Below are 27,231 nucleotides of genomic sequence, written 5' to 3' on the forward strand. Positions count from 1 at the left end.
CGGAATAATGGAGTGCTACTGGTTCTAAAGTGCTGCCTGCCGGCACCACCTCATTAGCTCACACCCCTTAATCACCGCGGCTGGAACGAGGGCCCTCTGAACCTAGCCCACAGAGGGAGGCCTATCTCTGCAGAACCGCACTGGTGGTCAGGTGGAGAGGAGCCCAGCTTGCTGCCTGGCTGAACTCAGTCCCCAGAAAGGGCATACCCACCAGGGAATTCTCTCCCCCACTACCCCGCCCTCCCGCCGGAGCTGGAGCTGGGAGGACAGACATACCTGACCCTCTTGGGTGCCTGTCCACTGCTCTAGAACCCTCCCATCCCCCCACCCCCGCACCCAGACTTCCTCAGTAGCCCCCATCACTGCACCCCCTCTCCCGGGAGCGCCTCTCATGCAAGGCTGGGACAGGCCAAGGCATCGCTAAAGCCTGCCAAGAGAGCTAGCTCCTTATGTCTGGACCCTTTGGCAATGGGAAAATACCAAGGCGGTCAGTATCTCTCAGCCCCCTTTAGATTGTCTTTTCAGCTTGGAACAGACTAGTAGAGCCTCTGCACATGTAGATGGTGTGTGTGTGTGACACTCACACATACACTTGGGGGTGGTGTAACGTAGCAAAAGAGGCTCTGGCAATTGATGCCCCCAGCCTGGCCCCACCCAAGTTAACCCAGTCTGTCGGTGTCACGTGAGCATCCTGGGCCAAGGACCCGAGGGCAGGGACCCAGGACCCCTTGAGGCGCAGCCATCTATGGCCTTGTACTCCCCGGCGCTGCTCAGCCCCGCGCACTGGGGGGCACCAGAGGCCACGCAGAGGCCGCGGCGGGCAGCTAGGCCAGCGTACAATGGCGACTGGGAGCTGCAGCCCAGCATCTGCAGGCCTGAGTGTATGCGTGTGTGAGTGTGTGTGCATGAGTGTGCGCGCGTGCGTACGTGTGTGTGTGTGTTCAGTGTGCCTCCGCCAGGCGACTTGCGCCCCGACAGGTGCAGGCGCGCCGGCTTCCCATTGGTCGCAGCGGCAGCGGCGGCGGGCCCCGTCCCCCTCCTCGCCCTCACAGATTCCGCACCGCCCCCCCCCCCTCCCCTGCCCTCGGGCTCCGCTCCCTCCGGATCGGTGGAGGAGGCGCGTGCCGGCCTCCGCGCGCCCCTGCCTTCGTTCCCTCCCCCTTTCCGCGCCGCCGCGCGCGCGCGCGCCCACGAATCCAGGTAGCGGGCGCGCGGGCGCCTCCCCGGGGGCGCGCAGCCGGGCCGCCGTCCTCCCCCTCCCCCCCCAACCCTGCGCTCCCCGCACCCCTGTTCCCGCTCGAGGGAGAGCCTGGGGAGGGAGCGCGCGGCGGGCGGGGGCACTGGAGCCGGGCGCCGCGGCCGCCGCCGAGGCTGGTGTCTCGCTCGCTCGCTCGCTCGCTGGCTCGCGCAGCGGCGGCGGCGGCGGCGGCAGAGGTCGCGCACAGATGCGGGTTAGCCTGGCGGGGGGAGGAGGCGGAGGAGGGAAGGGAGCTGCATGCATGAGACCCACAGGTAAGATCGAGAGCCGGGAAGGGGCTTTCCACCCCAGCGAGGCGCGCGCAGGCCGGGCAGGGGGCGAGTTGGCGCCTGCTTTTGCTCCCTCCCCTTCCCCCAGGGAGCAATTTTTTTTTAAATTAAAAAAAAATCATTTCACAGCGCAGAGAAATTTTATTGGGGACTAGGGCGACAAGACCCTCCCGATCCCAGGAAAACCCAGAGAAGTAGCTGGAGGAAACCGGTGCCACCCCGAGAGATTCCTCAGGAGTGAAATGGATAGGCCCGGGGAAAAGTGTTCTCCCAGCCCCGAGATGCTAGAAGGCTTTTAGACTTTGCAATCGTGGTCACAACCGGTGAATCCAGGAGACCGGCGCGGAGCCCATGTGCGCTCACCCCTGCCCTCCTTCCCCTCCTCCACCCCTGCCGCACGCACAGCATCCCACGGTGGTGGGTACTTCGTGTGCCCCGTGCGGGGGGCGGGGGTGGCGGGGCAGGGGGGGGTCGCGCCGTGGGAAAGGGGGCGGGGGCCGCGCAGGGGAGAACCAGGAATAGAGTCCTCGGAGCCGTGGCGTGGGGTCCCCGGGGCAGAGGAGGGAGAGCGTGGCCCCGGATTCCCAGGGTAACCGGGTATGTCGTGTTCTGCTCCTCCTGGTTGCAGACTCTTGCAAGCTGGATGCCCTCTGTGGATGAAAGATGTATCATGGAATGAACCCGAGCAATGGAGATGGATTTTTAGAGCAGCAGCAGCAGCAGCAGCAGCAGCCTCAGTCCCCCCAGAGACTCTTGGCCGTGATCCTGTGGTTTCAGCTGGCGCTGTGCTTCGGCCCTGCACAGCTCACGGGTGGTGAGTGACCCCCGCTGTGGTGGAGGGCCCAGGATGGCCCAGCAGGGAGAGGAGTCTTAGCTGCCTGGACGGCCCAACCCCCTCCCCCATAAGTCCAGAGTTTAGGGGTGCCTGAGAACCCGAGAATCCCAGTGTCCCAGCCTTCTTCAAAACCTCTGGAGTTCCCAGGAAATTCTCCTCTGGAACCTGCACAGGTTAACACTTCTACCTTGTCTGAGGCACCCCACTAGTAGCCCAGGCTGCCTTCTCTGAAGAAAGGACAAAATAAAGCCATCTCCACTTTGGCAGATAGTGAGGAGAGGAGAGAGGGGAAGAGGAAGGGAGAGGGAGAGAGGGAAAGAGGGAGAGGGAGGAGGAGGAGGAGAGGAGAGCAGAGGAGAGAGAGAGAGAGAGAGAGAGAGAGAGAGAGAGAGAGAGAGAGAGAGAGAGAGAGAGAGAGAGAGAGAGAGAGAAGTAAGTTTGTCAACTATCCGCAGATGTGAAGATTTCAAAGCATAGCCAGACTAGCAGAGGGAAGGGGTTCATTTTAAAGTTAACTTTCTCTTTCTTGGAGGTTGTGTGTTCATGTCTGTGCTTGTTGAGGGTGAGGAGAGGATGCTGAGGTGGTTTTACTTCAGGTGTGTTTCTGGAAAATGGCTTAGCTCACTGGGGTCTGATTTACAGGGGGTGGGGGTGGGGGGGGTGGGGGAATCAAGTCAAGTACCTTTCTAGAAAGTGAAAGTTAGCCTAAATAAAATTGCCTGCGGCTAGTCTATAGTACTTGATTGTGAGGGAGAGAGCTGTCTTTTGGATATGGTGAAGACTGGTGGAGCTCCTGTCTGTATGTCAGAGCTGAAGCATCTTCCTGGCAGTGCTGTCCTTAATTCCTGCCCATTCCAAATTGTCTTTGAGAGCTTGTTGGGGTGAACTGAAGAGTTAAAAGAGGATGTTCCCAGAGCTGAAATACTGTTGGGATACAAACAAATGACCATTCATTGAGAAATAAGAATTGCTTGTTTTTGTGTTTGAAAATATTGCTGTTTGAGAGAATCTGAAGGCAAAGATGGGGGGAAATGAGTGAAAGATTAGAAAAAGTGAAGGGGGGAGAGTAACAATTTAGACCTTAACTACGGTAATCAATAACTCAGGTATGCTGCTTAGACATCTGAAAGATGCCTAGGGCATGAAAGTGTTGGTTGTGATGAGCAAATCTCTTAGAAATAGGGAGAAAACACTTGCTTTGGGTGAGGCTACAGGGTGTTTTTGTTGGTTTGTTTGCTTAGCAAAGAGTAACTTTCTAGTGCTTTATTTATCTATTAAAATAGGACTATCTGAGGCAGGCCCCTTTTCATAGAGCATAAGGTCAAATGTGAGGCCTGGCCAGCATCGATGTGGCCTGTCAGGACTCTCTGGTCAGAGACTCTCTGCCTCCTCTGGTATTAAGTTTCTCCAGCAAGTGGGCATCCATGGGCAGCATACCAATGAGCAGCAGGTCTCTCCCTCCCGTTTTCTCTTACCTTTTCTCTTCCCCTTTCAGTTCCAGCTCCCTTTCCCTCCAATCAGATCCATATGATTTCCCATACTCCTGGTCCTTGTCTCTCATGTAGATGACAGATGGTTAATCTGAGTTCATCTAGGTATGTTTGGACTGTTCTTTGATGTGTGGGGTCTGAGCATAGCCTAAACTTAAAGGCTGTGGTCTTGTATCTGCCTGTTTGGGCTTTCAAAGCTTCCTCATGCTCAGCACACCGTATGTCCTCTTAGACTCACCTGTCTTTTGTGCAGTCCATACAGTGAGTCTTTTTCCACCCCTTCTCTGAGGAGAATATGCTAAGTGAGTGATCCAGAGTCTCAGAAAAGAGGGTAGGATAAACAGTTGCCTGTCACCTCTCACTTCCACAGTGTTTCCCTTTTAGGTATCCATACACTGAAGAAAGTCTAGTAGTCATCAGCTTTGTTTGCTTCACCTTGAACTCTTGGGGTTGACACTGATTTCTAGAATATTTACCATTTCAGATTTCCTCTATGAATAAACGTTTTAGAGTGATGGTAGACATCCTATGGAATTCACTAAACAGAGACTTTTCTCTTTCTTTTTTTGGAAAGAAACACACATGGGGTGGGGGATAGTTCAGGATGACAATAAAAGTAAATGCATTTTAATTCCTATCTGTGCTGAGCTGGTTGGTGGTATGGCTCAAGTGGAAGAGCACCTAGTTAGCAAGCACAAGGTCCCAAGTTCTAGTACTGACATACATAGACATACACACACCCTACTACCCCACCCCAATTACATCTATGCTCTTAAAACTTTACTGTGCATCCAAATTACCTGACATGTTTGTTAAAAGGCAGATTCTGACCCATTTGGCTTGGGGATGGAGCTCGTGAGTCTGCATTTCTAATAAGCTCCCAGGTGAAGCACTTGCTTCTGGTGAGAAGATCACACTTTAATTAGCAGTGCTTCAGACTAAGGCATTCCTTAAAGGAAGTCGCTTCTGGCTGCAGACTTTCTGGCATGATTTTCAATTGTCAAATACAAATGACCTGCTAGGAAGTAGAAGTCTCACCTAGCATCTACCTGTAGGTGATACATAGAGCTGAAAATCAGCCCTTTTCTTTTTCTTTTTTTTCAAATCCACAAGAAGGTGCATATTTAATAGACACTGTTCTGAAATGTGGATTTTCATTTTTGATTGCTTTCAATGGGAAAGGAGCACCACAATAGCAAGACATAATAGTCTCAGCTAGGAGGAAAAAAGCTTGTACCCAACACAAGTATTACAGAAAAAGCCTGGACTAGAAAGAGAGAAATAGAGAAAATGATTCAGACAAAGGAAAAGCGGGGAAAGAGCTCTCATCAAAACCAAACGTTTTGTTCTAGAAAGCCAGAGATCCGATTCAATTCCTTGAGCCCTAGAAGAACCTGCAGAAGTCCCTTTTGGGCGAGGCTCTTCAGGTTATCTTTTACAAATTAGGAAGAAGGGCCCTCATTTGTGCTATTAAAATGGAATACTCTGAGGGGCTGATACCAGATTTATACCGGGACAGAGCTCTGTTGTTTCCAGAGTCTACATGGACCATGAGTTTGGGCTGCTTTTCTTCCTTTGCCCCCATTTGCTTTTGCAGAAGCCTGCTGGGTTTTGAGGGATTCTCAGAGCCCACTGTCCAGGCTCAGAGAAAGAAAGCCAAGAATTTGTTCTACAGATTGTGTTTTGAATTCCTGATTATTAGAATCTCAGCTGGGGCTTTGCCACTTAATAACTTTGGGGTCTTTGGCCTTGAAAGCCTCAGTTTCCTCATCTGTAGAATGAGGATGCTACTGCTGAACTTCTGGGTTTGAAGTGAGGGATGGAAATCACATAGACACTCAATAATACAGCTAGAAGTAGGGAATAAAGGACTAAGACAGTGCTCTGTTCTATGAGGCCTTTGATTTTATTCACTTAGTTAGCATTGAGTGCCTGTACCCCACCTTGATCCAAGGGCTATAGCATGCACTGTTCTCTTTGCCTGGGAGAACCTTCCTTCGCTTTCTGTTTTTTACCCAAGGGACAAGTTCCCAACTCAAATGCCATGATATGTTTCATGTTTTCCTGGTCAGTAAATTCTTGGGTATAGCCCTCTCTCCGAGTATTGCAAACCCTCTGAGAAAAAGAGCTTTGACATTTTCATTTTTGTGTCCCAGTATCCCGTAGAGCATCTAACACATAGTAGTGCTGTAGCTAATGTTATTTGAAAGAAAAAAAGATTTAAAAATTCCCAAATTACTGCCATACCCTTTAGAAAATAATTACTACGATTGGGTTACAAAAGCACAAACTTTGATGGCAGTTGTGGCCACATCCAGTTGGAGTGGTCTAGAAGGATGGAGGAAAACCAGGAAAGGCTCCTGAGAAGGGGCGGTACTTAGTATGGGGTGGGATGGGTGAAGCAGCTTGTGCAAAGGTGTGAAGGTGGTTATGGGATGGGACTGTTCAAGGAGCAGAAAATAGTCCTGATGGTCCCAAATATAGTGTACTTGTATGTAACCAGTGCGATGGAAGGAAAAATAGGTCTGTGTCTTATTGTAAGTGTTCTAGAAGCTCCAGTGAGGACACTGAATGTCACACAGCATGCAGTCTTCTGAAGGGCTTAGAGCAGGGACTTAACACCCAGGGAGCTGCTGTACATAGCTTCTTTCTCTGCTTGCAAGTCCGTCTGTTCAGTCTCTCAGTCCAGTCTACCTTCTCTGCACACTGGAGTCATGGTTCCCATGTGGCTGACGTAAGCTCTTTGAGGCCTCCTTTGGGTCATGGAGCCGCAGGATCGAGCTGTATACCAGTAGGTAGGAATGGATTCTTTTTGGAGTGATGGGTTGCTTTGTTAGATGCTAGTGTCTTGAAGGAAAAAAAGAAAGAAAATGAGAGAATATGAGCATTTCATGCAGCATTACATGTAAAATCCATAACTTCAGATTGCATTTAACTCATTCTGCAAAAAGGGTCCCAATATTGACATTGAAATTCTAATGTAAATTTTTTTCAACAACACCTGCCTTAACATAAGTAGCATGGAAACTCTTTTGATTTATCCACAGGGTGAAATTTGAAAGCTTTTGAAGGCAGAAAGATTTCATATAACAAGTAAAAAATCTCATCTCAGAGGCCTGAAGAGGCAAGTCAGAGACTATCAGTGGCTCTTTAATTCCTAAGTAATGATGAGTGTAGGTGAAGATCTCCCTCCAGTAAATACTGATTAGAAATGTGAAGAAAAGCACCTACGCTATTTGTGTTTGCTGAGGAATTATTTCTAGAGCCTTCAAAAGGCCAAGAAGACCTGCCCTTTGTGGAAAAGGAACAAGGGCTTTGCATCTTCAGTAGGACTGATAGAGTTCAAGTTCAGCCTCAGCCAGTTGCATAACTTCTCTGTGACTCAATTTCACTAACTTGATTCATATCACTAATATTCTTTGGTTTCAAGGTTACAGTAGCTCCTTATCTGAACATTTGCTTTCCACCGTTTCATTCACCTCAGTTGCAGTCATCAACTGTTATTGTAGTTGGAAAATATTAGATGGAAAGTTCTACAAAGAAGTAATTTGTAAGCTTTAGATCACATGCCATTCTGAGGTGCATGATGAACTCTTGCCTGAGTTTGTTCCTTTGACTAATGTACATTACAGTGAGGAATTTTGAGATGAAATTTACATGATTTTTATTACAGTATATTGGTATAATTGTTGTATTTTGGCATTGTATTGTTTTAATCTCTTACTGTGCCTAGCTTATAAAGTAAACTATCATAAAGACATATCTGTGGCGGACTCCATAGCTATCAATAAATTTAGGAATAGCAACTTATCTTTGGGCTGGAGCAGTAATCTTAGGATTTTCACATAAAACTAGGAAGACATATAGTACATTGCATGGTTTTTGGTGCTCTCCTTGGTTTTGGGGGGCAGGGGGAACAATAAGAGGGACCATTTAAGAATTGGTGGGTTCTAAAATCCACGGCAAGCCACAAGTCTTTTTTTCTGCCTAGACTTAAGTGTTTCTCTCTGTTGTATGCCCTAGGCGTGTATGTTTTGAAAGGGACCCAACCCTTTTTCCTGAGAAAACATCCAAGTAAGGGTTGGTTTCTTCTTAAAAGTTTAAACACAAAAGGATTGCACAATTTTTTTATATAATTCCATTTAAATTCCATTTAAAAACTAATGGTACTTATTGATACAGTTGAGGAAAGTGAGATTTCAGATTGCTTCTGTTTATCCTTGCCTAATTTTGAAGCTCATTTGGTGTTTGATCATTGAAATCACCATATATTTAGACGTATGTATAAAGAGATCACTGGGAGCTTGCTTCTGAAAGAAATAGGCAAAGTGAACAGACTTTCTAATTTATTTATACACACAGTCAAATTTCAAAGAAGTGCTATGTTCTCATGTACTGGATACACCATTTATTCATTCTCAAGAACAATCCTTCAACTGTTGGTGGTCGTGAAAGACTGGGATCAGATAAGATGAAGTTTTAAAGTGTCCAGTATCTGAGTGATTGATAGAAGGTTCTGAATCATTATTGATTCTAATTGCAAACATTTATAGAGTATTTATACTGCTTTCATATGTATATTTGCTAGCTCGTTTAATTTCTCACAGTGACTGGGCAAGGCAGATATTATTGTTTAATGCTTACTTTATAGAAGATGAACCCAAGGCCTCTTCTGCAGGGTCATCTGACTCAGTCTGTCTTGTTCATTAGACTTTTCTTAGTGTGTAACAGCATGGAAATCCAAGATCCTAAATACATTTTTTTCTCCCATTCATCATACTTGACTCAAACTTATCTTTCAAAAGTTGGCCTTTCTGACGCTGATACGAGGGAATTCTTTGGTGTTATGGGGAGAAAAACACAGAAAACAAACAAGATTCCAGGACAGCAAAGGTCAGAGTGCCTGAACCTTAGGCCCTAAATGGAGAAACTAGAGACCAGAAACCTGTCTTGTGGGCTGTTTGAGGAAGGTGGTCAGAAAGGGCATGAAGGATGCATCCCTGTTGGGAAGGAATAAGCAGGCATGAACAGACAGCTGGTATGTGTGGTCCCCTCCTTGTGACACTCCACCCTGCCCTCTACATCTGTGATTCTTTGAGCAGTTTGTTGCTCTCAGTAGGACAGCTTTTCTTGGACTGGCTATTTTTCATGTAATCTGTCCAAGCACTAAATGACGCCTTAGCTAATATATGCTCAGAGTATAATAGCTTGCCAGGAGTTCCTGTGTGTCTCACCACCTTTCATTTCTGGACCATGTAAACCAGGAGATTTTAGCTATCTTCCTCTTGTTTATTTTCTACATTTCAAGAGACATTGACAGGTTGTTCTTCTAGGTTTCACATTTGGTTAGACAAAGTTATTGACTAAGGCTTAAGGCTGTCTTTTTCAATGTATATTATCAATGATAATTTAGTTAGTATATACAAAAAAGTAAGGGAAAATGGTATCTGAGACTCATAAACCTGAGTACTAATTCCTCCCAAAAGGTTAAATATGAAATAGGAATAAGATGTGATAGTTTGAGCTAGGCACTGATGGATCATACCTATAATCCTAGCTACTCTGGAAGCTGAAATCTGAGAGTCCTAGTTTGAAGACAACCTTGGCAGAACAGTTTGAGAGGCTCTTATCTCCAATTAGCCACCAGGAAGCCTCAAGTGTAAATGTGGCTCGACTGAGTGAACAAGCCAAGCAAGAGCATGAGACCCTGATTCAAGCCCTAGTACAAACTCTCTCTCTTACTCTCTCTCTCATGTACACACCACACACATGCTCATGTGCATGCGTGCACGTGCGCACACACACAATGTTCAAGAGATATGAGTCTCACTCCGCTATCTAGGAAGGCACATTGGATTACATGAGGTTGCACATTAGGGAAGAATTTGGTTCAATATTTCTTTTTTTGTGGAAAAAGATGGCTGTGTTACCCTGAGAAAAGAAATTGTCTATTCTAGAAGAAGAACAAATAGAAATAATTAAGTGAGTTGCTCACAAACTGAAATTAAAGTGCATTTTAAAATAGCTTCTTAATTGGGAGTATAGTAATTGCTTTATCAATCTTAAACAAGGTAAACGGGGGAACATCAGAAAAGTCAGACAAAAATAATCCTTGACATGATTTGGAAATAACATTAAGCTTGGGAGCACCACAGTGAGTGAGCCTTTCTCTATTCCACTGTGAAGCATAAACATGTGCAGGCCTCATAGGTCAGGGCCGCTAGAACAGAACCTACAGACCCCTATCTGTGCATGTGTGCCTGTGCCCAGTTTCTAGAATGGAGTTGGGTTCATAGAAGTGAGAGGAATTACAGAGCCCAGTACATTTGATCAGTGATTATCATTATTCCAATACATTGAGCTTTTCAAGAGAGAGGATGAATTAGAGCGAGACTCTTTAGAAATGAAGGCTCCTTCTAGCTCTCTCTCCTGTTTCTATTTGGAATTGGTGCCTTTTATCTCCTGGAGTTTCTAGTGCGGAAGAAGAGCCTAACAAGGAAGGTCCCTCACATACTCTATGCTTTTTTTTTTTCCCTTTCGGAGAATAACAAAATACAAAAAGACCTTATTTCTTGGATCTGGTTTCATTTTTAACAGATATAGCTGGTTGAATTAGTTGAGCCAGTAAGAGGAAGTTTCTTTTAAGAAAAGGTTTTTAGGTGTCCACATAGCATTGTTACTGGTGTAGGTAGCCTTCAGATTCACATTTTTAGCGTGGAGAAGAATTCTTTGGACTTTAAGTACTCCGAAGATTCTAATTTTTCTCCAGAAGACAAACAGGATCTACTTGTTTTGTAGAAATTTGATAGGTTTTGAGGGTTAAACTTGTAAGAGGTTATCTTTTGGCCTTTGAGTTGGGTTCTATTTACTTAAGTCTGAATCTCAACAGTAGAATCCCAAGGATGCATTTTAAATTAATAGGGTTTTTTTTGGGGGGGGGAGGGAAAGGGAATCATACCTGCAGATTTAGACCAGGTTATAACAGCATAAACAAAATAGAGGGGCTTCCTCTGTATTTTAATTATACTTAAACAGAGTGGAGAAATAACAGAAGACCAGACTGTTCCCTATCATCTTTTTTTTTTTTTTTTTTTTTGGCCAGTCCTGGGCCTTGGACTCAGGGCCTGAGCACTGTCCCTGGCTTCTTCCCGCTCAAGGCTAGCACTCTGCCACTTGAGCCACAGCGCCGCTTCTGGCCGTTTTCTGTATATGTGGTGCTGGGGAACTGAACCTAGGGCCTCATGTATATGAGGCAGGCACTCTTGCCACTAGGCTATATCCCCAGCCCCCCTATCATCTTTTTATTTATAGTTGGGAGATGTTCATTTGCTTTTTGTGTGTGTACCAGAACTGGGGCTTGAACTTAGGGCCTGGGCACTGTCCTTTAACTTTCTCACTCAAGAGTGGCTCTGTACCACTTGAGCCACAGCTCAACTTCCAGCTTTTTTTAGTTGGAGGTAAGAGTCTCAGGGACTTTGCTGCTTGGCTGGCTTTGAACTGTGATCCTAAACCTCATCCTCCTGAGTAGCTATGATTATACATGTGAGCCATCAATTCCTGGCTTCCATTTACTCCCTCCCCACCTCAAGGATTGTGCTTTATACTGAGCCACAGCTCTACTTTTGGCATTTTGATTTTGATGGTTAATTGGATTTAAGAATCTCACAAACTTTCCTTCCCTGATTAGTCTTTGAACCATGATCTTCAAATCTCAGCTTCCTGAGTAGCTAGGATTTATAGGTGCAAACCATCAATGCCTAACTTTTCATTTACTTTCAATAATTACTTTAAGTGTATTTTCAGCTTTTGAAACAAAGACCTAGAAAGGTCTAGAACTTTACAGAAAATACTCAGTTAGGGTTCCTTGATAAATTACCAAAGGCAGCGGGATGGTAACGTGTGTTGTTTCAGTTTCATTATCTGTAAAAGGGAGATTATCCATCTGCCTGAAAGGGAGATGATCTATCTACTTTTCCTGTTATTGTGGAAGTCAAGCCCATCAACAGAGCAAAGTACCACAACTATCTGAGGGATCAATTTCATCCAGAACAAACTAATAATGCTGACTACATTCACTATGCCTGGTCTAGCCTCCCCAAGAGTTTCCTTTGTCCTGAGAGGCTATAGCATAATACATATGTAACATTACATAGAGGCACTGGCCAAGAGAAACATGTGCCATAGGCATTCATTCACTGGGTAGCCCCTGAGCCTGGACCCCCACAGTCCCGTAGAGCTAATCGTCATGATACAGTAGCTTCATGGTACAGTAGCTTCTATAGTGGAGATTTCTCTTGGAGACTCTGGGGAGGGGGAAGGAGTAGAGGAAAAGCTTTCTAAAGATGTTTGAGCCAAGTCTTGATCAATAAAATAATTTTCCAGGCAGAGGTGTTGGGAGGCGATTTTTTCAAGACAAAGGATAGCATGAACAGAGACTCAGAATGAGAAAGAGTATTACTGAAAACTAGGAATAGTTCAGGGCAGACAGCCTTAGAAAAGGACAAATAGGGAAGAGACAGGAGGAGAGTTGTGGGAGGGCAGGCTGGACCCACATGCCCAGCTAACTACAGTGCTTGGGAACTTGAAGGTTATGTACACCATGGGGAAAGGGGAACCTGCAAAATAGATCTTTCAGGGTCATGACAAGATCTGATCTTTAAAAAATTAGCATTTTTAGTAGTGTGGAAGATGGAGAAGTTGAGAGAACTTTGCTTATTCAATATTTATTGTGTATCTATCAGAGATTAGGTGAGGGATACAAAGGGAAACAAAGCTCTGCCCTCCAAAAATTTATAGTCTCTGGGGCCCAGTTGGGAAACAATAGCATAGACCCAGGAGGGACATGGCAAGGGCTTTAAGTAGAGAGGAACAAATGGAGGTAAAAGATACAGAGGGGGAGAATTAACAGGATAGGCAGCTGGCTGGATGTGGGGATGGCGGAAGAGGAAGAGCCATTCACGGAGCCTGGCAGAGTCGTGTGGAGGAGAAGCTAATAAGATCATTCTGGATGAGGAGGCTGTGTTGCCTGCAGGACATCCATTTGGACGCCATCTGTCCACCCAGCAGTTGAAAACTCAGTTTAGTGCTCAGGAGAGAGTTCGGGGCTAGAGATGAAGATGTATGTGTCCTCTACATTGAGAGGACTGTGAGAGCTGGGGGTGGGGGGTGGGGGGGGGCTGGGTTTTCTCAGGAAAGGAGTATGAAATGAACACAGCGGGGGGGGGGGGGGGGGTTGAGGATGGACTCCAGGAGTTGTGTGCACTTAATGTCAACATGGAGACTGAGGAGATGTGCTGCTGATCAGGAGTGGCATTGCATACTGTGGCACTTGAGTCAGGGCCTGTCCCTTAGCTTTTATTTTGCTCAAGGTTAGAGCTCTACCACTTGAACCACAGCTCTACTTCTAGCATTCTGGTAGTTAATTGGAGATAAGAGTCTCATGGACTTTCCTATTAGGGCTGGTTTCAAACGGAGATCCTCAGATCTCAGCCTCCTGAGTAGCAAGGATTACAGGCATGAGCCACTGGTGCCCAGCAATTTTTTTCCCATAACTTAATGCTGACCTCCAGATTGCTCCTCCTATTTGGGGGACAGGAAAGCTTACTTTTATGTTATTATTAAGATAATGCTTACATGATCCCAATTCTGGATTCCTATACCAGCTGGGCAAGAAAGTCAACAGGGCTAGGAGGGAGAAAAGAGCTGATATGTAGGGAAGTGGACAATCTGCGCAGAGCTCAATGGAGAAGACTTGGAATATGTTCTAGTCTTGGGTGGGAAGACAAAGCTTAGAGAAGAACTAGGGTTCAGCAGGATTACAAGGTGTTTCTTATCCCATGTCCTAACTGCAGTGCTGGCGGTAGGACTTCATCTCCCTGTCATTCTGTCTCTAGGGCACTGAGCTTATTTATGTGCTTAGTGCTTGTGACACAATTTCTTCCTGTACAGATCCTTCAGCAGCCCTGTGCTCATGTCCTTCAAAGATTCAGCCATCCCAGGCTGTCACTTCATCTTCAAAGGTACAGTTGTCAGAGAGATTCCCCCTGTCACCCCAACCCCTGTGACCTGCTTTGCCACCTCTGAAGCAAATCACCTGACCTCTCCATGCTTTAGATTCTTCCTCTGTAATTCAGGGGCAATAAGGCTGCTTCCTACAGCTCACCGGGGGCACGGGATGTGCCACTGTACAGGAGGCAGTGTCAGAAGGCGTTTGATAAACATACAGCTGAGTGATTACTGCCTGTCTGGAGGGTGGCATCGCTCTACTGTGTCAAGGGCCATTCTTGCCTTTTGCCTCACTAAGTACCATAGGAGGGTGAGGGCTGTTTTACACAGTGTGAAAATGTGTGCCCACAAGGGGGCCCTGACCCCGTGAAAGCTCATTTTATGAGGACATGATGTCTGGCAGCCAGAGGAGCTGATTTGCTGCACCATGGTTATGCTAGTCTGTGCTGCTGGCGCCTCTGGGGAATAGTCACGTCTGGAGATGGAGAAGGTCCTTGTGCTGTTGAGAGGATCTTCTCAACAGCTGTTGGCCCATGCCCAGTGGGCTCTTTTTGTATGCTCACAGAAGCCTCAGGGGGAAAAAAAAGAAACTAGACATGTGAGGCAGGTGAGCAATTCATTATACATGCTTCAAAGGTTCCGCATGGGAGGAAGTTGTTCTTATGTCCCTCACCCTGCCTTCCCCTGCTCCAGTGTGGGGCTTCTGTGGCTGGATGCCCATGAACACGAAGGCTCGGCCTCTGTAGGCTGAGTGAGGACCAAGGGATGAATCAAGAGTTTGCCTTGGAATCTAGGAGATCTCTAAGTGCTTATCTCTGTAGAAAGCCCTCTCTTACCTCCAGCTGCATGCTTGCTATCTCTGACACTTGGGAAACTTCTTTATAGCTTTCTAAGTAGGATGTTGTGGCTGGTCATCAGTGGACTGGAGATCTGGGGATTCTTAGTGCTTTGCCTAAAGGACAGGAAATTCTCTGCGTTCCAATTTCAGAGCCCTTTAGGAAAGCTGCCCGTTCGGAGGGCATTTCACTGCAGCCTTGGCTTAGCCATCAAACCCTTGCTATGCATAGGCTCCCACAACACTAGGGTCTAATTTGGAGAAGGGTTCCTCCAAATGCAACCAAATCAGCTGGCTTTGAATTACTAGTGGAGGGTCTTATATGGTTTTATGAGGTAGCAAGGCATTTATCTATCCCCTTAAGAGTGGCTTTGCTGAAAATCTGCTGCTGCCGTTTTCATTTACATGGAAATGAGCACAAAGAGCTCTTGCCCTTTGTCATCTTCAGATGCAGGAAGACCTAGTTATGCAGGAGCTCCCAAAATAAAACCCAGGGTATCTGAAAGAGCCCCATCTCTGAAGCAGTTACCTCTGCATGCTTGGTGGGGAACTGCAGCCACACACAGGCTTGGAATTCTCTTACCCTATTGTTGCTGCTGCTGTTAAAATTGTTCTTTCCCAGTTCCCTCCACGCAATGTACTTACCAGGAGCTCTAATCAAAAACAGAGCCCACTACTGGCCCCTGCCTTCATGGTGCTGTATGGCTGTGTGCCTTTCACTTCCTCCGTGCCTTGGACTTCTAATACTTGGCATTTTCTTTAGCTCCTGCTGTGCTGATGTTACCAAACTGGGTCATATTCTCAGTAATATGGCACGAGCTAACTTGAATGGAAATGCAAAAGAGTGTACCAAGCCCGTTTCTTATTGGGCCTTGAATTTACATGGAAATGAATTTTTTTTGAACCATTGTGGGATTAAGATACACAGGCTCTCCTAAAGTTGGAAAGCAGGATGGCCACATATTCTCGCCGGAATTGCAAAAGAAAGGATATGCTCTAAGGATGGTTTGTGACCTAAAAAAGCCAGGTGATGCAGAAGTCCAAGCAGCTCTGTTGAGCTTACTCATTGCCTCTGCCCAGGGCTCAGCACCCTTTCTTGCAGGGACACCCCATTTCTACCTTCCGGAGCCTTCCTATCTCTTAAATGAGCTTCCATCTCACTTTTGTGGTATTTCAGAGAGCCTCTGGCCTGTCTAGTTCCTCCAAACCTCTCTGTCTCCAGAGCTCCATGATTGCCATGATCTGAGGGTTCTGAGAACTCCCCAAAGTGGCCATCAGTTCCTGGAGGGCAGGCACTAGGCTTTCTCTCCTCCTATTCTCTCAAATCAATGCATACATACATAGACCAACTCAAGTTTCCATAGCTTGTTCAGATTGAAAGGATTCTAGAACCAGGTTCAACCTTGCAGATCTATTGATGTCTGACTTGAACTTGAACCTTGACCCTCCCTTGTGAGTGGCAACATGGTGTTTATAGACTTCTGAGGATGTAAACATGGCTTTGTGTCTATAAGGATGGGAAAATGAAGAGGGTTTTTTTTTTTCAGCTTCTTACCTTCATTTATTCCTACTCTTACTCAACAAGAATTTATTGGATACTTACTGTGTTCAAAGACTGCATTTGGTACTAGAATTAGAAATATGAATAATATAAACATTGACCCTTTATGAGCTCCAGTATAAATAACAAAATACTACAGATTGGGTGGCTTAAACATCAGACATCTGTTGTCTTGTGGTTCTGTAGGCTGAACATTCATGGTAGAGATGGGTTCTGGTGAGGGTTTTCTTCCTGGCTTGCAGAAAGCTGTCTTCTTTCTGTGTCCTTACATGGCCTTTTCCTTGGTGTCTATGCTTGTTGAGAGGAGGCAAGCAGGAGAGAGATAATCTCTGGTGTATCTTCTAATAAGGTCACTAATCCTATCAGATTAGGGCCCCAACTTAATTTAACCATAATTACTTCCTGTTGGCCCTTTCTCCACACAGAGTCATATTGGGAGTCAAGACTTCAACATACAGATAAGGGGTAAAGGGAGGTGGCATTTCAGTTCTCAACAGATACTAAAGGAAGATAAATGTTAATTCTAGTGAAAAGCTTCTATGAGAATGTAGAGCTCTTTTCCCAGTCAGGGGAAATCTGAGAAGGCTTCCAGGAGGAAAGGATTCTAGAAGGAAGCAGAGTAATTGGTGAAGAAGGAGGGAGGAGTAATATGAGCAGAGATGTGGCTTGGTGAAGCTGCTTGTGTTTATATGTGCTGGTAGTACACACCATTCATTTACCTATTAATTTATGTCACTAAGTCACTCACCAAACGTGTCATATGCTTTGCCATGCTGCTAGGCACTGATGCAGAAGCTCACATTTCCAGAGTTTCCCAAATTACAGGGCTACAATGTTTGCTCTAACCTAATCAACTTACTGCTAGACACTCACATTATTTGATTACAGCTGCTGGCCACTAAAAATCAATTGTAAATGGCTCCTTAGGCCATGCAGTGGCTCTACTCCTGGTATAGGTCAGGTAAATATTGAATTCTTATGAGAACTTAGCCTGTGGAGAAGTGATGGGTTAATAGCTATAGTAATAGGTGGCTGTCTCAGATGGTGCTTGAAACTTTTCATCTTTTATTTAACATTTTTAGTTTATCTTTTGTGGGGCATTTTCTTTTCTTTCCAAGTCAACATAGTTCCTTTGCTCTCTTTTCCTTCTTCTTATGATACTTAAAATAAATGAGAGTATCAGAATGATTTATATGTCTAGGTTGGGCTATGGGGCAATCTAAGGGACCTACGGGTTTGGGAGAACTGCAGGATGTAGTTAAAGAAGGCTTTATGCAGACTGACAGGCAGGGTAGCAGCTGGGTCGAGGCCCACCCCCTTGCTGACAAATACATCCTAGAGGTTCTTAGCCTATGATGTGGACCAGCTGCTGTATCTCTTTAAACCATCTCCAGCCCCACCCATAGCCATGTAGGAATACCTAAAGAGGATATCTAGTTTCCAATAGACTTTTATATGGGTTCATGAACTCACAAAGGGCTGGGGGGAAAAAAGGAATCACAAGTTTGGAATGAACTGCTTTGAATGAGGCTGTGGCTAAGCTACTAGAGAGATCATACAGGGAAGGAAATAGTTTCTGAGATATTGGGAAGTGATTTTTTTTTCTGCTGTGATCAATTTCCGCTGGAGGTTTTGACCTGAATCACCTTTGAGCTTTGGTTCATGGTGTACTGGGGAAAAAGGGTTGGAGAGGAAAAGCAGACACAGAACCATCAGAGCTGCTCCATTCCCTTAGCCCTGCATTCACCTTGACAGCTGCAAACCCTGAGATCTAAAGCCCTGCTGCCATGCAGCAGTTTCTGTGTAAATATTCAAGGAATAGGTAGATACAGAACAGGTGGAGCATCTGCAGATGTTTATGGAACCTCTGTTATATGCAAGGCACTGTGGGAATGAAGATGAGAGAGTCTTGGATGAATGATAGGCAGAAGCCGGTAGCCTGAGTTTATGGAAAATTATGAAGGGAAAAATATTCATCTATATTTTCCCCCTGAAAACGTAGACAGAATGAAAAATATCCCAATAAACAGGCAAAAGCGATGCTTTTGTCTCGGTTATCTCTGTCATTCAGCATGCTGAGGCGACATATTGAGGCATTACAGACTTTACAACTGTGATTATGCAGTTTCCACTGTTAAATGGACAGTTTAGTTGCACATGAAAAAAATTATTTTCCCGTTCCATAATGAATATTAGAAGCGTAATAAATATTTTGTCATAGTGTAGATCTGGACTTGAGTTTGAAGTTTTAGAGCAGGAATGGTCTGAAGTTATCTTCATAGTGGTGAAAGCAAGGGGTAGAGTTAGTTTCATAGCTGCCTCCTGGCAGAGCTGGGCCTGGATGCCTTGGCATGTTCTGTATAAACAGGGGTACTTTCTTTCACACAGCTGCGGATCGTAACAGGACTTACTCTGAAATCCTATGTTAAATGAGATGATACAAGGTAAAGAACTCATATCCAGGCCTCGCCCAGAATACAAGCTCTGTGAATGCTAGCCATCTCCTTGCCATCTATGAAGCTTGTTCTCTGTGAGTTCATTTAAACTCTTTCTGAATGAGTAATGTATATTTCATATGCATATGAGCTGCCAAGAGCTTCTCTTAATTTTCCTCCAACACAATGCCCTTCTCCTGGTTTCAGCACTTGTCCCTTAGTTGTAGGAGACATTCAGAGAAGCCTTACACACTTTTTTTTTTTTTTTTTTTTTTGCAGAATTTCAGTTTGTGGCTACCCTTCACATACTACCTCCCTAAGAAATCTTTCTGTTTGGTCCTCAGTCCCTTGTTTAGGTGTCAGTCATAGTCTCCATTGGAGACTGCTCTCCAGTTTCTCTTAGTCTTGGTCGAGAGGAATTAGGTGTGCCCAAACATTTTGATAAACCCAAGGCCAATATGAGAGGTTCTTTCTGACATCATCTAGAACAGTGTGGAAGGCCCTGCTTCCATCAGAACACTGGGTGTTCTGAGTGGTGCTGCTTGTTGCATATAGAAAGCAATACGGTGGCCCCGGCCTTTTCCAAAAGAGCTCAAATTTGCCTTCCTAGATTGGTTAGCAGCAGGGGAATGTATAGGAACCAGGCAGGGAGAAGGTTCTTGTTGATTGAATGGCAAGAAGGAGTTGTAGGGCTCTCTTGTGCATCTGTTGACAGTCATCATGCCTTTTCACAAGCCACTTGTTCCTTTCCTAGGGGAGGGGGTGACCTCTGACTTTGAACTTGTGATGTCCAAAGGTCATCGACTAGATGAACAGGCTTCTGCACATTCCCATTCTGGTAAATCTTGGTCTTGAGTAGATTCTGGAAATGTTTCATGAAGTGCCTTGTTGTTTAAGGAATTTGTTATCTCCCTGGACCCAGGCCTTAGCTCCAAGGTGTAGAAACCCAAACTCCCAGGACCTTTTCTGGGGAACCCTGATGATTGCTTTATAAACACTTCCTAGTGTGAGTTGTTTCCACTGAGTTGAACTTGCTCCCATGGAAACTCAGAAACACACCTAGGGGAGGACACCTGCATGCTCAGAATTTCACAGTCATGGGCAGAAACTGAGTATTCGTCAGGCCTTATCTTAGTGAAATCATCAAAGCCAATCCATATGCAAAACTAGCAGGGAACAATTATGATTTATGACCCAATATTAATTCAACACTGAACATTTCTTTTTGTCAATTGTGGGGCTTGAACTAAGGCTTGGGTGCTATACCTGAGATTTCTCACTCAAGGCTAGCGCTCACTCTATAGCATTTTGAGCTACAGTGCCACTTCAAGTTTTCTGGTGGTTAATTGAAGATAAGAGTTTCATATGGACTTTCCTGCCTGGGCAGGCTTTGAGCTGTGATCCTCAGTTCTCAGCCTCCTGAGTAGCTAGGATTACCGGCATGAGGCACTGGTGCCCAGCTTTAAAGTGGAGAAATGATACTTTTCATGCTTAACACCTTGTAACCAAGCACTTTGCAAGTTAGAAAACTTTTCTGTTGCAAGTATAATCAACCCTCTGTTTCTGTGGGTTGCACAACCACAGGTTCACTCAACTGTGGGTTAAAAATATTTGAAAATACTTTTTCTTGGCATTATTATGTAAACAATGAAGTATAACAACTATTTACATAGCACTCATATTGTGTTGAATGTTCCCAGTAGCTTTGCAAATCCTATGTCATTTTATTTAAGGTACTTAAGCTTTGGAGATTTTGGTATCTGGGTAAGAAGATAGTCTTGGAACTCCCCCCGCCCATCCCTCACCCCCCACGGGGACAAAAGGATAGCTTTATATGTTAGCAAAAATATTAGCTCAGCCCAACAGAAGTTGGAAAAAGAAGGAAAAAGAAATCACAGTGTTAATGAAATTGTGCCTTAGTTATTTCACGTATGGATTTTAAGTTAGAGTTATGGAGTGCTTGCTGTGTGAAGAAGGGCTGCAAACCAGGCCCTAAAAGAATACAGATGGGTCTGAAGTATTCAGCCAGGAAATAATCCTATCACTCATAATTGTGAGAGAAGATGCTGGATACATTGTCCCAGTATTTTGAGCCTCAGGAGTGGGAAAGATGACTTCTGACTTGTTTGACAAACTGAGGATTTGTGACAGATGTGACTTTTGAGTTAGGCCTTGAAAGACACGCAGAATTTCAACAGCAGAGAATATAGAACAAGGGGTATTAGAAGAAAGAACGTGAAGGGAGTGTTGCTAAGACAAGCATAAGGGACCACTCATGGTCAAAGGAGGGGTTACTTTGGTTTAGGTAAATGTCTCAAGATGCCTGTGTGTTCAAGGCATGCTCGCCAGTTTGTAGTGTTATGGGAAAGTGGTGAAACCGTGAAGAAGAAGGGACCCAATGGAAGGATGTTAGGTCAGTGGGGGTGTGTTTTTAAAAGGGACGTTGAGACATGGGCCCTTTCTGTTCTCTTTTGCTTCCGTGGCTGCCATGACATGAGCAGTTTTGCTCCAGCAGATGTGCCCATCCTGGTGTGCTGCCTCACCACAAGCCCAGAAACCAGTGGGGCAACTGATAGTAGACTGAAGCCACTGAAACCAAACCCTTCCTTCTTTTAAAGTTGATTGTCTCAGGTGTTGTATTTTATTTTTATCACAGTCACAGAAAGCTGACTAACCCAGCACTTGAACTAAGAGCATGTGTGAGGGACAGTCAGGTGAAACAGCTAGAAATATCACAAGATGGATAACTAGAGACAATGCTTGTTTATGATGTATCATAATGGTTGAATATCATTTATCATAATGCTTGTTTCAGGCCAGACATTCTCCAGATGCTGCATGCACATTAACTCACTTAACCTTACTACAACCCTGGGAATCGGCTAGTTTTCATTCTCGTTTTTAGAGGGAATAGGGGCAGGGAGAGATTAAAGGAGATATACAAGGTCATGGCCTCAGAAGGTGGTGGCTCTGGAGTACCAGGGTATCCATGCCTCCTTGCCTTACCAACTCCAGGGGCACATAGCCACAGGTCCTCAGTGTTCCAGCAGGGATGGCTTTGCCAGCCAGTGTAACTGCTTTTTCTCTATAGATCTTGGTTTTCTCCATTTGAACCCTAGCCCAAAGCTGGTGAAGATGAGAATCTCAAGAGAAAGGAAATCGTAAAGAGGAATACTTGGTTTCTATGTCTTGGAAAACAGTTTCCTTCTTACCAACTCATCAGGAGGCCACCAGAAAGCCTCTGGGAGCTTCTCAATGGAGAGTGTGGTAGAGCCTTGCTTTAGAGAAATGGTTCTCAAGGAGAACATTTGGAGACATCTTTGGTAAAAACTGGTGTAAGGGATAGGATGGGAGAGAATATGCTGCTAGTGTCCAGAGGGTAGAGGCTATGGATACTCTATGTCCCTTCCCATCAATAGTCTGTACAGCAAACAGTTACCCAGCTAGCATGCCCAGAGTGGGAGGGGAGCAGCCCTGCCTGGAGTGATGAGTTTGGCTGGCTTTGGTGGGCAGGGCAGGCTGGAGGGGGGATGTAGAGGTGCTTAAACAAGAGGAGCTATTCCAGGAGACAGGTGCTGGGTGGGGGGGGGGTCTGAGGAAGTGTCTGCAGTAGAGAAAGGTGGGGTAGACACTGCAAAGGATGATGAGAGAGGGTAGGAGGGAAAACCAAGTGAGAGATCACAGTCAGAGGTATCTCCTACAGGCATCCCAGACGGCTGGGGTCAGTCACATACTTAAAAAAAATAAACAATCCAGAGTTTAGTCCTTGGGTGTTTAAATTTTGACTTGGAGGTGGAATTACCCAACAGACATTTGAGAATGAAGAGTGGAAAGGGCCAAGGAGGGGTCTATAGATACAGACTTAGGAGTCATATCAGGGAAAGCATTCTTGAGGTTCAATGCTCAGTGGTCTAGAAAGAAGACTCCGCAAGGGGTCTTTGTGGGACACCCTGTGAAGACTATAGGAAAGCTAGAAGCCAGAGTTTGAATCCTATCCCACTTTCCTCCTCCCATTCCTCTTGAGGAAAGGTCTTGCTTTGTATCCTAGGCTGACCTATATAGAATTCTGCATGTCTGAAATCCACTATGTAGCCCAGGCTTGACTCGAAAGTGTGATCCTCCTGCTTGTGCTTCCAACTATAGGCATGTACCACCATACCTGTCTATGAAGCTCTCTTAGTAAGCACGTGAATTTCCTTGGCTTTATTGCAGGAGACCAAAGTAATGTCCAGAGAGATGGGTGGGAAGTTAGGATAGCATAGTGTGTGCTAAACCAGAGACAAGAGGGCTTTAGGGACATCTGGCCAGTGTGGAACTAGGCAGAGTGGGAGGAAATCAAGGACTAGAAAGCAGCATTCTGCTAGGAGCTCCTTGGTGCCTTTGGGGATGGCATTTTCATTATGGGTTGTGAGCACCACTTCCATACAAGTTAGCATCCCTGGCTTGATCACAACATCCAATTATGGTTTTCTTACCGTAGGTTGTAAAAGTTGTGTCTGTATAGATTTAATAACCAATTACTCATAGTAACTTTTTGGTTTCCTTAAGTAAGAGAAATAAATTGTAGAGGAGGAGAGAGAAAGAGAAGATTAGAAGCTGTAAATGTGAAGAGAGAGAGGCAACCCAGGAAATCATGGCTAGTTGCTCATAATCTGTTTATCTTTGAACTTCCAAACTCCTAGCCTTGAACAGTGAAGAGAGTACAGAATGTTCCTAGCTGCAGGAAACTGTCCAGCAGGATGCAGGGAGGCAGTCGTCTCTGTGAGTGTGTGGGCCGCATCAATGGCAAGACCACCAGCTTTGTTTGAGGGAGAAGGTCCAGCCCCAGTGGGACGGGCCTCTTCAGATAATGAGAGGGTCACGGGGCAAGAGAGGGTGGGAGGTGAGCATGCGTCTTCCTGGGGCTGAAGTGTGAGTCACACTCAGGTCAGGTTGAAATTGCTGAGCCCACACTGAGCGCTGTCCTTGGCAGCCCTTCAAAGCTCAGTCTTTCTCAGGGATGAACCATTCTCAAGCAGTTCTGTCATTGTATTAAGTGCAGACTTGCTCTTCCCTTAGCTACAAATGAGCAGACCAAGAAGGAAGCCTCCAGAAAAGTGCAATGGCAGCTCATCCTTACCACCTTAGCTGTGCCCAGTGATGGGGCACCTGAATGCTTGCTACATCAATTGGTTGGTTCTCTAAGATCCTTCTTGAGAGACTTCCTTGTGTGTGTCTCTGTGTATGTGTGTGTACACGCACGCACGCATGCTGGTAGCTGGGGTTTGAGCTCAGAGCTTTGGGCTCTTGCTTGGCTTTTTCACTCAAAGCTGATGCTCTCTCGCTTGGGTCCCAGCTCCACTTTGAGCCTATTGCTGGTTAATTGGAGATAAGAGTCTCCTGGATTCATCTGCCCATGCTGGCTTCCAACTTTGATCCTCAGGTCTCAACCTCCATCTCATGTTCTTTTTTTTTAATTTTTATTTTTTATTTATGTGTTACCAAGGAATTGAACCCAGGGCTTTTTTTTTTAGCTTTCATTATCAGAAGCACGTATTATTTTTATTGATATTCCATTAGAATTATGGATACTTTGGCTTGTACTCTGGTTACTATGTGTACTTTGAATAGTGCATCCTAAATACTGGCCCTATTACTTTCAGTTCACATCAGATAGAGGGTTGCATAAGCATGATATATTACAATACAAAACATTTTCTAAATAGGAATAGTTCATCCAGCATCCTCAGTACTTGTTTGCATATATATATATAAATTATAACTAATAACATAACTTAATATAAATGATAATGAATTGACATAATGTGGCCTTTATTTAACATTTGAAGTAATGTAATGCTGGAGGATTGGAGAAATCATATCAGAATATAGGCATCAATAGGAGAGGTCCTGTTTTTTGGTATGTGGATTTATGGATTTAGTGATGGGGGTGAATTTAGATAAGCATGTTCATGGCAGAAAGGACAGAGGTTCGGTCCATGAGGGGTTGAGCCTCTTTCAGTACGTGAATTAAGAAAGTATGGAGATGAGGGAAAAACTCCTTCCCCCCCTCCTCCCCGCCAGGGCTGGACCTGGGGTGCCGGGAACCCAGGGCTTTTTGAATATTAGGCAAGCATTCTACCACTAGGCCACATTCCCAGCCCACACAGTTCTCAGCCTCCAAAGTAGCTAGGAATGCAGGCATGAGCCACCAGCACCAAGCTGAAGCTCTATTCTCTACTTTACCTCCCTCTGTCTGCTCATCAACCATCTCAAGAGTACTGTGCCCACATGACTAACCCATCACTTTAAAGCATGATCTCTGCTGTCCAGTATTAAAACTTCCAAAGGTCTTCCTTTGTTTTGTTAGGTGGCCAAGATGTCTGCAGATGTGTACTGCGAAGACCGTCCTTGAGGCTAGGTAGAACTAGAGGTCTAAAAAACTGAAGTTCTCATTCCATCTTCACTTGTTTTAGGGAGTCTGTTCTGTGGGAATCTATGCGTTTAGTTTGTATTTTCTGTCGATGAGTGACACAGGGCTTGGAAGTGACGAAACAGAGAGCTAGCTGTGGGTTTGCTGCCAGGCTGTGTTCCCTTTCTTTCTGTTGGGGGAAATAAAGCAGGAGAGCAGAGAGGAGGATCAGGGAGAATAAGTGTGATGGAGCTGCCACAGTGTTTAGGACTCCATAACTGAGAGAGGAAACACACACACACACACACACACACACACACACACACACACACAGATAGATGAGAGTATACAACTAACCAAAAGAAAATATGTGTAACTGTAACTCCCTCTGTACATCACTTTTATAATGACAATAAAACTTTTTTTTAAAAAGAAAATATGTCTCCCCCTAATCCTGTTAAAATTACTTCTCTCTCCTTCCTGTTATATATTTTCTTTCACAAGTGTACACATATATTAATTTGGAACCTTTTGTTACTTAACAATATGCCATGTTATCTTTTGTAATCCTTTAATAGTTTATCTTATGTAACATCATTTAAAAAATTTTGTGTGTGTGTGTGTGTGTGTGTGTGTGTGTGTGTCTATGTACATGCATGAGGATGCCTGAATTGAGGCTTGAACTCAGGGCCTCTTCTCACTTGACATTTTTGCTCAAACCTGGCACTTTACCTCTTGAATACTTCTACTTCAGAGTCTGACTGACTTTTCTGCCCAGGATGGCTTTGAACCTGGATTTTCAGATCTCAGCTTCCAGAGCAGCTAGGATTACAGGTGTCAGCCATGGATGCCTGGCTTATTACGTCATTTTAACTTGCTATACAGAAACATTCCATTTTGTGTCTGTCTTATAACTTAACCATTGTGCTATGCATGCAGAACTCCTGCCTTATGTATGATTTGTTGTGTGCAGTTTTGACTAGGTATAGTCAAACCATAATAATTCATTTTTCAATCAAAAGAAAATTTAAAAACAGAAGTTTGAAATTCATGTACGCATTATATGGTCCCAGTCCATGGGGATTGTGAGTTGTGTTTAAATTGTTGTGTGATTTGCTATGTTTCCCTGTTTAAATTCTGTGAAAATCTCCCTCTCATGAAGCAAATGATGGCCAGAAAGCAAAGTGTAAGCGAACGTGCTTAATTGATTTGTTGAAAGACGGCATCTCTTAAGCACATGTTGAGCAGCATTGTGGGAATAAAGGGACCAAGCATCCACAGTATAGCACTGAGCTCTGCTTGATTTTGAAGTGCTTATAAAAGAGGACACAGGTAGTATATGTAGTTAGGCTCAGGGTGTATTCAAAGGCTTTCCTGGGGAACTGGTTTTTCCCATAGTTGATGGACTTAGACTAGGGAAGATCAAGGGAGAAGGTGTTCCTGGTGGAGGGAACTGCCTGTGCACATATCCTGTGTCAAAAGATAGCATGGAATGTTCCAGCACACTGAATGTGGCTGTGGAGCTGGAATGCAGAGCGCCTTTGTAAGCTTAGTGGTTATGTGACATTCTTACTTCGAGTTGTTGGCTCGTGTTCTTTTCCAGTTTTTTCGCTGATGTTTCTATCTCTTTTTTTTCTTATCCACTTGTACAATCTCTTTTCAACTATTCACTCCTCCATCTACCTCACAATACTTGTTCTTGTACTTTGCATTTGCCTTTCATTGGATTTGTGAAATTTCTGTCAACTTCATTCTTCCCTGTGATTTCTACAGTGTGATGGCATGTTTTGAAAGTGTGTTGTCATTCCCAGGTTAGTTAACTATCCACCTATATTTTCAGTGGTTGGTTATATTTAAACATTTAGTCGATTTGGAAATTCATTTGTGTGTTTTGGAGAAGTGTGAGTATTGTTTATTGTTATTTAGATGCTTAGGTAGTTTTGCCAGTAGTATTTATTGAGTAGGCCATCCTTTCCCCACTGTTTTGAAATAACACCTTCATAACATACTAATGTTGTATAGGAATTTGGGGCTGTTTCTAGACCTTCTATTTAATCCCATTGATTTGATGTATCTTCCTGTGTCAGTATCACACTGTTTTACTACTATATGCTTTCAAATCTGGTAGAAGAAAGCTCCACTCATTACTCTT

The 27,231-nt window shown here is 44.8% G+C and overlaps 1 protein-coding gene across 3 annotated transcripts in view; it reads left to right on the forward strand.

Annotated features, from left to right (window-relative positions):
* The first annotated feature begins 1,356 nt into the window (after nucleotides 1–1,356).
* The window catches only part of Susd4 (sushi domain containing 4), a 111,274-nt gene continuing 85,399 nt past the window's right edge, over nucleotides 1,357–27,231 (forward strand). Inside the window, exons 1-2 of one of the 3 annotated variants that reach the window (XM_048357315.1) lie at nucleotides 1,357–1,512; nucleotides 2,156–2,341. In XM_048357315.1, the coding sequence (XP_048213272.1) occupies nucleotides 2,191–2,341 (151 nt within the window). In that variant the 5' untranslated portion in view covers nucleotides 1,357–1,512; nucleotides 2,156–2,190. Of the gene's footprint in view, nucleotides 1,513–2,155; nucleotides 2,342–13,800; nucleotides 13,872–27,231 lie in introns of those variants that run through there. The other 2 variants (XM_048357314.1, XM_048357316.1) reach the window with 2 other exon arrangements.

This window comes from Perognathus longimembris, chromosome 11 (assembly GCF_023159225.1).
Source record: "Perognathus longimembris pacificus isolate PPM17 chromosome 11, ASM2315922v1, whole genome shotgun sequence".
In the NCBI taxonomy this organism is placed as follows: Eukaryota; Metazoa; Chordata; class Mammalia; order Rodentia; family Heteromyidae; genus Perognathus; species Perognathus longimembris.